This window comes from Cervus elaphus, chromosome 3, assembly GCF_910594005.1.
Source record: "Cervus elaphus chromosome 3, mCerEla1.1, whole genome shotgun sequence".
Lineage (NCBI taxonomy): Eukaryota > Metazoa > Chordata > Mammalia > Artiodactyla > Cervidae > Cervus > Cervus elaphus.
The window spans coordinates 28728122-28741359 of record NC_057817.1 but is presented as its reverse complement, the minus strand read 5'-3'; the positions used below and the strand labels follow the sequence as shown (position 1 = coordinate 28741359).

At 36.4% G+C, this 13238-nt stretch overlaps 1 protein-coding gene across 1 annotated transcript; it reads left to right on the top strand.

The window, feature by feature from the left end:
* The first annotated feature begins 268 nt into the window (after positions 1-268).
* HIGD1C (HIG1 hypoxia inducible domain family member 1C) lies at positions 269-12532 on the top strand. The gene is made up of 3 exons (XM_043878453.1): positions 269-370; positions 5442-5576; positions 12377-12532. Exons 1-3 carry the CDS (start codon positions 277-279, stop codon positions 12439-12441), a joined length of 294 nt encoding a protein of 97 aa, XP_043734388.1. The 5' UTR covers positions 269-276; the 3' UTR covers positions 12442-12532.
* Positions 12533-13238: the final 706 nt, after the last annotated feature.

The following is a 13238-nucleotide window of genomic DNA, read 5'->3' as shown; positions in this document are numbered from 1 at the left end:
CTGAATAACACTTATATGATCTATGTTTTTACTCTGTATTCATGGGATCTGATTATTATTTACCACTCTGTATATTTCTTTTTCCTCCACCCCTAAACAAAATGAAAGGATTCCACAATGCAGAGGGTGAAGGAAAGATAACTTTATTTCAGTTGAGCAGACAGTCATGTCAAACAAATGAAGAACACGTAATCAAGAGGATATTGGAAGAGGGAAACAGATTCTTTCTGAGCATTCATAGCAACCACATTTATCCCCTAGTTATTAGAGAGAAAAATGTCTTCAGATAACCAGTGGTCAGCAGATGAAGATGAAGGCCAGTTATCCCGACTGATCAGAAAATCTAGAGACTCCCCATTTGTCCCTGTAGGTAAGTACAAGCCTTGACTGGATACTGTAAAACTGTTTGTAATAACACAATAATACCTCAACCAGTATCTTTGAGTATTGAAATCTTTTATATAATTGAATACTTTCAGATAATTGAAGCTAACCCCTTCTATGCATGTATGAGTTAAACTTTCAGCACAGTTCCTAGTGTATGACAAATACTCAGTAAATGTTAGCTATTATTATTATGAAACATCAAATTTTTATTCTGTTTAATTCATTTTCATTCACAGTCTATTTAAAAGTACTTGTTGCCAAGTACTTCCCTTGTGGTCCAGTGGTTAAGATTCTGCATGTCCAGTGCAGGGGGCGTGGGTTCAATCCCTAGTTGGGGAACTAGGATCCCACATGCCTCTTGGCACAGCCAATAAATAAATATGAAAAGTAAAATTACAGTTTTATATTAAAAAAAATTTTTTTTAACTTCCCAACCAGTCTAAATAGAATTGATTGAATGGACTGTAACTTTTCTATAATGATTCAGAATCACTGGCAGCCAATTCAGTTTATTAGACTGAGTCTGTTAGGAACTATTGAGATGTATACAGAGACTCTGTATACAGAGTTACAACTTTTTGACTTTGAGATGATGAGAAAGCAATCTGCGTTCAAGTAGAAATCATACTTTGAATGTTGTCTTTTCCTGGGCTAACGATATGTGATACAATACTCTTATGATGGTGCTGGACAGCAGCAGCTCCCAGTCAGCATCACCATCATGAAGGTAAACAACCAATACCCTTACAACCACTCTGTACCCAACATCCTGTTTTTCACTTTCAGTACAATATTCAATAAATTACATGAGATATTCAACACTGTATTATAAAATAGGCTTTGTATTCAATGATTTTGCCTAACTACAGGCTAACATAAGTACTCTGAGCACGTTTAAAGTCGGCTAGGCTGTTATGATGTTCAATAGGTGAGGTTGTATTAAATGGATTTTTGACTTACAGTATTTTCAACTTATGATGGGTTTATCAAGATGTAATCCAATCACAAGTTAAGGAAGATCTACATATCTCTTTAAGTTCTTGTGTCCAATGTTTATAAATCTTTCTCTTTCTTCCATTACTGTTGGGTACCATCAGAAACTTCTGCTTCTAATATTCTGTGTTGCCAGAAGCTAGAAACCCAAGCTCAAAAGAACTGTGAGTCAATTCAGAGTTAAGAAGCTCTGAATGAAAGTCTGTTGTTGTTGAGGCTTGTTGTTGGCTTCCTGATGTGTTCCAGGTGCTAAGATTGATGGTTAAATAAACTCTTGATGCAAGAAGTATCAATATTATTATAATTGTATCTGGAGTCTTGGCCTCTTTATCCTTTCCCAACACATATTTAATGTGTTTACATTTTTATCAAATACTATATATATATATATATATATATATGGAGTTTAAAAAAAAAATCTAAGCACCAGTATTTTGTTTCAAAAGCTAAGCTTTCTCTTCCTTCTCTTTTGGATACTTTAGCTGCCCTAAGCATTATTATTGTATACTTCAGCCATCCCTCTTTCCTTGTGTTTAGTCTGGAAACTATTTTTTAAAAAGTATTTAAATCATATATATACATAGGTAACTAGACTCAATATAGTGTGATTAACTATAAATGGAAAAGAATATGAATAAGAAAATATATATGTAAAACAGAATCACTTTGTTGTACAGCAGAAATTAATACAAGGTTGTAAATCAATTATACTCCAATAAAATTTAAATATATATATGTATTAATCAGACACACATAAGTTTGTGATTAATTCCACAAAAGCTTCTAAATAGGTATAAGTCATATGTTTCCATTAAATGTCACTACAAATCTAGCAACTTTATGTGTCATTATTCACGTATCAAAAAGAATCAAAATTTTACTTTAAAGTAGTATTCTGTGTTTAAAAGTTTCACTTAATTTGATTAAGGCTTGTACTAGCACAAGAAATGGAGGCAAATAATTTTATAGTGATTTATTCATCATCTTTAGCATTTTTAACTAGAAAAAAAAATTCAAGAACTCAGTGTCACTTGAACAGATCACTATAATGAACAGACTAATCACTGTGTCTGTTGTAAGTTAAATTGTTTTTCCAGAGACATTTAGGGTGATTAAAGTAGAAAGATAAAAGTGTTTCCAGCTAAACTCAATTATATACCAACTACAGAGATGCTGTATGGAAAACAGGAAAGGTTCTGACTTTAATTTCTGAAAGAAGCAAAACAAATTTCAGTAAGAACAGAGTCTTAATAAGGGAAGAGAGCCAAGTTCCTACTGGAAAGCTAAATGATAAAATTTGTATATATATTATTAGTTTGTTTTACTTGTTTTATTAAGACTATCTACTAAGTATTTTCTGCCACAGGATGGAGTATCCTCAGATAATTTATAGAACATTTTAATTTCTTATCTTGACTTCTGTCGTTATAAGTGATTTATATTGTTTAAAATCTTATGGTCACTGCTAAGGTCTAAATAATGACACTTTAAATACATTACATGTATTTAAACTCTGTGTCAATAGATTATTTGTTTTTCCTTCTTTTACTTCACATTTCATAGTAGTATATTATACTATAATATAATTATATTTACAAGTTTTTTACAGCTCTGATAGTTTTTCCTCTGTTTGGGCCATTTGGATTGTTTTGTTTTTCCTCATACATAGTGTAGCTGTAAACATCTTTGTGTCAGCTTCTTGACTTTTCTTTTGCTTACTTCCTTGGAGTATTTTCCCCAAAGCAGAATTTTCAGGGCATGAAGCATGTTCAGTTTTTTTAATTTTATTTTTAATTGGAGGGTAATTACTTTACAATATTGTGATGGTTTCTGTCATATATCAACATGAATCAGTCATAGGTATACATATGTCCTTTCCCTCTTAAACTTCTCACATGTTCAGTTTAATATCAATTATTGTATCTTTTCAGATTTCTTTCCAGAATGATTTGGCTAAATCTTTACAGAGCTTTCAGCATTGTACCTGTTTCTCAGTGTACCTGCCATCATTGTTTTACTATAATTTGTTTTTTGCGGCTTTTGTTTGTCATTTTTATTTCAATTTCATTTATTGCTGATTAGCATACAAAATATTCATATAAATGTGATTATTTACTCTGATCCTTATTTCCATTTATTAAGTGGATCTGAGAGAATTAATATATCCTCACCCACCCATAGAGACAAACACATGCCAACATAGTCAAAACTTGCTATTCTACTTTAGCATCAATTGCGTTTCCATATACTAACAACAAACACATGGAAGCCAAAATGAAAGACATGAGACCATTTACAGTCACCCTAAAGAAAATGAAATGATTAGGATTTTCCTGGTGGCTCAGACAGTAAAGAATCTGCTGTAGTGCAGGAGACCTGGGTTCAATCCCTGAATCAGGAAGATTCCCTAGAGAAGGGAATAGCTACTCACTTCAGTACTCTTGCCTGGAGAATTCCATGAACAGGGGACAGGCAGGAGGCTACAATCCATGGTGTTGCAAAGAGTCAGACATGACTGAGCGACTAATACACTTTCAAGCTTCAGAAAACATGTAGAGAATCTGTATGGTGAAAAATACAAAATGCTAATGAAAGAAATCAAAGAAGACCTAAATGAATATAGAGACTGTTGTGTTCGTGGATTGTATGACTCAATAAAGATGTCAGTTTTCCCCAAACTCATCTATGGGTTTAGTGTAATTCCTATCAAAATACCAGCAATGAGGTTTTTTTTGTAGATATAAACAAGCTTATTCTAAAATTCATATAAAAGCAAAAGTTCTAGAATGGCTAAAACAACCTTTTTTAAAATTTTATTTATTTTTTATTGAAGGATAATTGCTTTGCTGTATGGCTCAGGAAATTCAAACAGGGGCTCTGTATTAACCTAGAGGGGTGGGATGGGGAGGGAGATGGGAGGGAGCTTCAAGAGGGGATACATGTATATCTGCGGCTGATTCATGTTGAGGTTTGACATAAAGAAACCTTTTTGGAGAAAAAGTACTAAGTGGGAGGAATCATCCTTACCTGATATTAAGGGTTACTATACAGATATAGCAGTCAAGACAATGTGGTATTGATGAAGGTAGATGCATAAATCAGTAGAAGACAGATCCCCCCCAAATAGAGCCACACTTTTACCATGCAGAAGTTTCCTTTATTCTGTCATCAAAATACAGTATTTTTGTCCTCACTTTAAGTCTACCTTACTCCTTTTTTAGATGTCATAAATATTCTGTTTTATTTTCTTCTATATTTTTTTGATAAATTTGCTTTGTTTTCATACTTAATTCTAACCCATCCAGAGTTTTTTGTAGGGTCTGGTGTGAGATGTAAATTCAAGCTAGTTCAGATAGTTATCCCCTTATTTGTTATATGGTTATTTTGATTTGTCATGGATTAACTTCTCACACTGTTTCAAATCACTTACTAGAATTTTCCCTATTCAGTTGATTCCTATTCAGTTTTCTGTTTTAGAGTCAACTGCATAGAATCTTGGTTGTCACAGCAGTATATTCAGTTCTTGACATATGTAAAAAAATATTTGTATGGCTTCTGGAATTTTTTAGAATCACAGTTCTTCCCAGAGTCACAGGCTTCTCATGCAAATATTCACACCTTTTTAACCTCTTACTAAAACTCAACATGTCATTTTCACTTAAGATATTAAAGTTTCTTTCACTTCACTAGATTTACTCCTTATTTAATATTAATAAAAACTAGAGAGGAATAAAGCCAAACACCCAAAAGCTATGAATGTTGAGATTTTGGTTGGTTCACTCACTGGTTAAACAGCTTGCCCCAAATAAAAGTCTTAACTGCCTACAAATTTGAAACCATGCCTCAGGAAAACTACTAGACAAGTTTCTATACTATACAATTCGATTTTTTCTGAAATAGTCAAAACTGCAAATACTGAATCCATTAATGAAGTATTTTTTGGTGTTTTGCCTGCTTATCTTCCACATACTGACCCCTTGGGCAGTCCTTTATTCAAATCTCTAAGTTCTTGGGAAATTTTAGCCTGCTATTTATATAATCTCTACTTTTTTAATTTACAGGGATAGCAGGCTTTGTGACTGTGGTGTCCTATGGTCTTTACAAGTTAAAATACAGAAGAGATCAGAAAATGTCCATTCATCTTATTCACATGAGAGTTGCTGCCCAAGGATTTGTTGTAGGAGCTGTGACTCTAGGTAACCTACTTAATTTGTATATGATTCAACCATCTTTGAGAGTATTTTTATTATTAATTCATTCAGATTAGAGCATATTTTTATTCATTCATTCATTCATATTCATTCATGAATATTGGATCAAGATGATTAATGGAGGAGGACTGGAAAGAAAGGCAGCAATCTTCACTTGGTTGAGGTTGCTGGCCAGTTATAGGCTTAATGTCTTGGTAGTTTAAGCACTGAAAAAAAAAAAAACTCAGTAGGCAAAGGTACAAAATTCCAGTTATAAAATACATAAGTCATGGGGATATAATGTATAGCATGGTGACTATAGTTAATAATGCGGTTGAGGTTGCTGGCCAGTTATAGGCTTAATGTCTTGGTAGTTTAAGCACTGAAAAAAAAAACTCAGTAGGCAAAGGTACAAAATTCCAGTTATAAAATACATAAGTCATGGGGATATAATATATAGCATGGTGACTATAGTTAATAATGCTGTATTGCATATTTGAAGGTTGCTAAGAGAGTAGATCTTGAAAGTTCTCATCAAAAGAAAAAATTCTGTAACTATATCTGGTGATAGATGTTAACTTGGCTTATTGTGATGATCATTTCACAATACATACAAATACAGAATCATTATGTTGTACACCATAATGTTGTATGTGAAATATACTTCAATTTTAAAAAGGAAAAACCTAGTAGAGAACTAGGTTATAGTTTGTATTATCCTCTGTAGTAAAAGGAGCAGTGAATAGTTTATACCCTATGTAACTCAGCTATTCAGCTTGAGCGATAGGCAATTTTTTTTATTAGTCTGTAAATTAAGTGACATTTACACAGTCAAATCCAAAGAATGGTGTAAAATTATCTGGTTTATTCAGGTTATATCAACAGCTAAATCAGATAGTTCAGATAGAAAAGGAATCTACTTTGGGACCTAAATTATCTAAGGTTTTTTTGTCTATATTAATAAGAACAAGTCACAATGTTCTTAGCTCCCATTCATTCTGTGCAAAGTATATTCAGCCTGAGTAGGTCTAGGATTATGAGATGATGAGTGTGGGACTTGCACAGAGGGAGTTATATGGTAATTATTTTCTTACTATGAGCTGTGATATGTGATACTTGAACAAAATACAACAGGAAACATTACTACACAGTAATGTGTTCTCATTTTCATCATTCAGCAAACACTGCGCATGTGCTATGTGCAAGGCACTGTGCTGGTCTAGAGATATAAAAAGTAACTCCCTACCCTCAAACAGTTTAGTCTCCTTAGGGAGAGAGACCAAGAGCAGGAGAAGACAATATAAAGTCAAATGTACTACAACAAAATAACAGGTTGCTCTGGAAGCGCAAGCATAAAGGAGGGGCATTTAGAGCTGAGAATTCAGGGGAGGCTTCTCTAAGAATGCAAACCATGTGATGAACCAAGAATGCAGAGGAAATAGCTAAGCAGAGAAGGAAGTCGGGACTCCAGGCAGAGGAAAAAGTCATAAAAGCATGGCATGTTAGTGGAATTCTACGTAGCAGTGTGGTAGGTGAGTCAATCTGTGATTGTTGAGACTGTAGAACTACTAGTAGTAGCATAAAGTAAGAGATTTGTTGTAGGTAATTGGATTTATGTAACTATAAGGCTCTTGCTTATGTATCAGGAACTGGGACCTGAAGTGGTCAGAGCAAGCAGTTATTAAGAAATGGTAGATGAAAAATGAGAAAAGCAAGGAAAATCTAGAACCTATAAGGATGACCTAGAAGACACAGGATATTCTGGAATCCTTGTGGATTTCTCACCGTTTCTAAGCCTTCAAAGTAGATGCTGGGAGTGACAGAAAAAGCTGATGCCCCTCATCCTGGAACTAAACACAGACCTGGCCAAGGAGTCAGAGAAAGTGAAAGAGGAAATTCAGCAGGAGCCATAGTAGCTACACTCCTGATTGCTGCCCCATGCCAACAAAGTGGCCCCGCAGATGGGAAAAACATGCTGCAGCAGTGCCTTGTCGGGTTAAAAGAACTTGGCTGCTGCTTTACTTCAGCCTTCTAGGTTCATGCTAAATGTCTCCTGTGCAGTTTTTCAGGGAATGAAAGTTTCGACTTAAAAAAATGCACAATGTGACAGTTGCAAATTGAGGTTTATTTGGGGCAAAATGAAGATTTCAGCTTGGGAGACAACACCTCAGATAACTCAGAAACTACTCCAAAGAGGCAGGGGTGGGGTGGAGTGGGGGTAACATCATTATGTATGTGATTTTGGTGAAGGGGGAATACATAGAGTCAAGCACATATTTTTCCAGAAGGTTTCTAGCTAGTCTTCTGCTAGTCTGCTAGTCTTTCTGGTAGTCACAGAGAATAGTCATCACCTGAAGGATTTTAGTGCTTTTCTAGATAGGAGATAAAAGAATTGGGCTCATAAAGTCAGCTCCTGAAAATATCTAACTATCTGAAGACCTGTCTTCCCAGTTTTCCCCTGAGCACAGAATGGCTCATATCTGCTTTCTACCCTAAACTCCTTTCAGGGGGTGTTGAAAATCAAGAGCTGCTGCAGCAGCACATGATTTAATACTTATCGAGGTAGATGGCAAGTGCCAATTTGTAGCTGACAAAAGGAAAGGAATTCTGGAAAACCTAGTTACATTTTAGCTAAGTTGACATAATACAAATCCATCACCTTCTACTCCTTGTCCACCTGGCATCTGTATATACATCTCTTAATACACTTACCTTCAAATAAAGACAAACGGCAAAATCAAACATGCCTTGTACAACCAAAAACATGCTAACTCTCTCCCCAGGAGGATACAAAGTCCCTTTGGGTGATGCTGATTCATTTTTGAGCTGAGTCATGTTCCCTTTTGATATCCTGTGACTTAAATACTGAGATATAAGGTTAACTACTATTAACATTTTTTATATTAGATGGTAGGTAAGTGAAAGTGGCAAACAGTAAAAAAAAAAACAAAAAACAAAAAACTGGTGAATATACACAAGTGTATTCATATAAAAATAAGGAAGAAATATTCATAACCATCACAGTCTTTGTTTCTGCTACTGGTCAGGTGAGCATGGCTCATATTATAACCATGTTTTTCCACTAGACATTTTATCCATCCTTTGCCTTCCAAAAGCACCTTGGCTATTCATAGTTATTTGACTGGGGTGTTAACCCAAACCTTCATTCTTAAATGATGTGGGTCATTAATCATCCTTCCTGTATTGGGTGTAATTTTCCACCTTCTTTAATCACAGGACATGGGAATACTAAGAAATGCCCCAGAAGGTATACATTCCAGACACCCTTCTCCCTAGCCTAACAATAAGTAGCAATTTCCCCTTGATAGATCCGATCAATGTAATGGACTGATGTGATATCCTGTGGAATAGAGATGATCAAGGTCCTACAGACTAGATTGTGGCATAGGGCTGGAAAGTTCACACAGTCCCGAGACTCAACACTGAAAGTATACCGCTGGCCCTGCCAGATGAAAGCAAACTGCTTCTGACGGTCTTTACCAAAAGGTATACAGAAAAAAGCAATCCATCAGATTAACAGCTGCAAATCAGACAGCAAAAATTAGGTTGATTTGCTATAGCACTGAAACCACACGTGTACGGTAGCTGCAATTAGACTGATCACCTGATTAAGTTTTTATAAATCCATTATCATTCTTTAAGATCTCTCTGCCTTCTGGCAAAAGAGGCAAAATGAATAGAGATGTGGTAGAAATCACCACCCTGGCATCTTTAAAGTCATTGCTGATGATACTAAGCTATACAGTCCCCCTGGGAATGCAGTATAACTTTGATAATAGATGCATATAGAATGGTTTACACTTAGCTTTCCCTACCATAAGAGCCCTTGCTCCATAGGTCAGAAGAATCACTGCTTTACCGTGGAAGTATACTAAGGAAGTTCTGGTATTTCAGCTTCATTTAGTGGAGACTACTTTTTGGCCCAAGTTTCAATCTTTCTCAGACAGATATAGAGGACTGTTTCTCTATAGGAGTGTCAGTAAAATATTGGGGCTCAAGGACCCACTTTCACTGAAATCTGACCATATGTCCCCATTCCAATTTTCAGAGTCCCATTCCTTCCAAAGCAGTGCCCTAAACTTTAATATAAGAGGTGTTGTGAGGCTGGGAATTCATTTTGTGTTGTGATTAATCACTCACAAGATTAGACTCTGTGGATATTTTTCAAAAATAGCAATCTCATGGCCACAGGAATTGAGTTTCTTTTTGGAAAGTCTAAAGCTTTCAGTTCCCTCATGCAAACCTGAGCTAGGAATTAAAAGCTATAAGCTCAGGGACCTCCCTGGAGGTCCAGTGGCTAAGACTCCAAGCTCCCAATGCAGGGACTTGGGTTTGATCCCTGATCAGGGAACTGGATCCCACATGCTGTAACTGAGACCTTGTGTATCTAAATAAAAATAAATAAATTGCATCTTTTAAAAAAAAAAAAGTCATGAGCCCATTGTATAGTTTTCCCAAGTTTTCCAGTACACTTAGAAGTAACCAACTATATTATACTCCTTATTTCCACTAAATGGTCTATGGCAGTATATACTTGATCACCTAAAGCCTTGCTTTCTATAGGCACATGGTAGGGTATCTGCAAGGTGATAATTTTTTAATGTTTTGCTAATGTATGCCATGGACTGTCAGCATACTCTTAGCCACTGGAACGGGGGAGAAAGGCCATTAATACCTTTAAATCTAATCATATTAGAGAACCAACTCCAAATAACCCAGAACTAATTCACAGAACCAATCCTCTGGGTTATGTTATGTTATGTTAGGGTTATGCTCCTCTGGGAGCTTCTAATACCAAATTCTGTATCATTCTGTTCAATCAGATAAGCAAAACTACTAGTTGTTTAGTCACTCATGTCCAACTCTTTCATAACCTCATGGACTGTAGCCATGCTTCTCTCTCCATGGAATTTCCCAGGCAACAATACTGGAGTGGGTTGCCATTTCCTTCTAAAACTACTAGTAGTGATACCGAAAAAGGGATTTATTATAGAGATACGACCTTAAGCAATTTGGGTAGCTGGTTAAACAGTCCATGTCAGGCTGTTGGTTTTATTTCTAATCCTGGCACCTGAACAAGGCAGCAGTTGGGAAGGAAAAAGAAACTAGAATCTGCAAGGATGAACTGGAACCCACAAAGACAAGTGGAAACTTGAGTCAGAATCATGTTGACTCCGACCTAAATGGCATGAACTTTAAGAAAAGCTGGAACCCTCTATTATCCATGTCTGGCCCAGGAGCCAAAAAAGCTAATAGAGGAGATTCATAAGGAGCTGAAAGACCTGTGGGCCTGACTGCTGCCCAACAGTAGCAAAGAGAGCCAGCAGATAAACAACACACACACAAACTATAATAGCACCCGGTCCTCTGCACCAAGCCTGACAAGTGCAAAAAGTATTTGGAAAGGTATCCTTTCACTTTCAAATCTCAAGTAAAATGTCTCTCATGGCCAAGCTAACTCAGAACTATGCAGAGAAGGAGGCTTCCCTGGTAGTTCAGTTGGTAAAGAATCTGCCTGCAGTGCAGGAGACCCGGGTTCAATCCCTGGGTTGGGGAAGATCCCCTGGAGAAGGAAATGGCAAACCACTCAAATATTCTTGCCTAGAAAATCCCATGGACAGAGGATCCTGACGGGCTACAGTCCATGGGATTGCAAGAGTCGGACATGACTTAGCGACTAAACTACCACCACCACCATGCAGAGAAGGGAATCCTGGAAAACATAGTAACAGTTTAGCTAAATTGATATAAAACAGGTCCCCCTATAGATTTTCATGGTTGCTAGTTGAGGAGTAACAAGATGAAGTAAACCAGTGAAGGGTTTAAACAGGGGAGTAACATAGTCAGAATAACAGTTTAGAAAGATGCCTGCGGGGGGACTTCCCTCCACACTCCCAATTCAGGGGGCATGGATGGGTTCTATCCCTGGTGGAGAAATTAAAATCCTGCATGCCTTACTGGGCTTCCTGGGTGCTGCTAGTGGTAAAGAACCTGCCTGCCAATGTAGGAGATGTGGGTTCAATCCCTGATTCAGGAAGATCCCCTGGAGGAGGGCATGACCACCCACACCAGTATTCTTGCCTGGAGAATCCCATGGACAGAGGAGCTTAGTGCGCTACAGTCCATAAGGTCGTAAAGAGACACAGCCGAGATGATTTTGCACCCAAGCACACATGCCACACTGTGCAACCAAAGCCAAAAACAAAATGAAAAAGATTTATCAGTATATTGACTGGCTATAGTACATTTATTTTGTTTATAAATGCACCTACAGGGGCATGCTCAACATAGTTGCTTGTATACAAGTTTTGGAGACCATCTACATATGGGACGTTGAAATGTCACATTTAATATAGTCTATATATAGGTCTCACTCTCAGAAGAGAGATCTACTTGCTTAGGAGTGAAACAATAGGTGTGAATGAGGTGAGAAAAGCATTGGGATCAGAACTCCAGGAAATACCTACATTGTGTCCTACTCTTTGTGACCCCATGGACTGTATAGCCCACCAGGCTTCTCTGTCCATGGGATTTTCCGGGCGAGAATACTGGGTTGGTTCAAGTGTGTTGCTATTTCCTACTCCAGGGATCTTCCCAACTCAGGGATCAAAGTTGAGTTTTGTTTTGTTTTTTCCCTAGAGCCACTTTTATGATCTAAACCAAAAATTAATAAGATAGAGGGTGTTTGTTTTTAATTGTAGGTTAGTTTTAGAAAAAATACAAGTGAAGAAATGCAGTGTTTGTTTCCCATGAATACTCTATTGACATACATATTTTGTTTCTAGGTGTTCTCTACTCTATGTACAAGGATTACATTAGACCTCGATTCTTCAATAGGTACAAAAAATGAAGTTACAAACAAGAAAAATAAGAAGCCTTCTGAAAAGTACTTACGAAGAATGAATTTTCAATATATAGCAAATTATACTGCAGAAGTTTCAGCCAGAATTCTCATAGCCTTCAATTGTTTAAGATGTTGACTTCCAAATCAACAATCATAAATAGTCAACTCAAAAATGTATTTGTTGATGTCTTTTAGAACATTATTTCTTTTAGGACATGATTTTCTGACTTAAAATTTTTATTTTTTAGTTAGTGGCAGAAAATAATCTATATTATGCCAAATCAATCTGAAAATTAGGAGTTATATAATGGCTACAGAAAAATTTTCTCCATATTAAATGTGATGCTGTATTCATTGCTTAATTCTCTCCAGACAGGGCAAGGTAATTAAGGCTTTCATAAAGTCCTTTTTAGAATGGGCAAAAATTACATCAGAAGCAAATGAATGGACATGTTGTTATTTAAATTTGGTTCTGCCCTGAGGGCCCCAGTGGAGCTGCAAGGCTGTGCACTGCAAGGGGGGTACACAGTGAAATTTAAAAAAAAAAATTTTGGTTTACCACTCTACACCTCACTCTCATATAGAAACTTGACTTATTTACCACAAACATAAATGTCTAACATTAAATATTTGTGTATTCATCTTTATACTTCTTCAAAGTATTTCTAGGAATACAAAGGTAAATTGCTAAAATAATCCCTTTTCCCTTCAAATGGCAGTATTGTGGGAGTGGAAAGATTTAGTCCATTTGTGCTACTGCTAATCTGGCATGACGCTGCAGAAAACACAAGAAACAAAGAAGA

Coding starts and splice junctions, on each gene's coding strand:
- HIGD1C (XM_043878453.1), top strand. CDS start 277: ATGTCTTCAGATAACCAGTGGTCAGCAGATGAAGATGAAGGCCAGTTA. Junction 371..5,441: donor CTCCCCATTTGTCCCTGTAG/GTAAGTACAAGC, acceptor TTTAATTTACAG/GGATAGCAGGCTTTGTGACT. Junction 5,577..12,376: donor TGTAGGAGCTGTGACTCTAG/GTAACCTACTTA, acceptor TTTTGTTTCTAG/GTGTTCTCTACTCTATGTAC.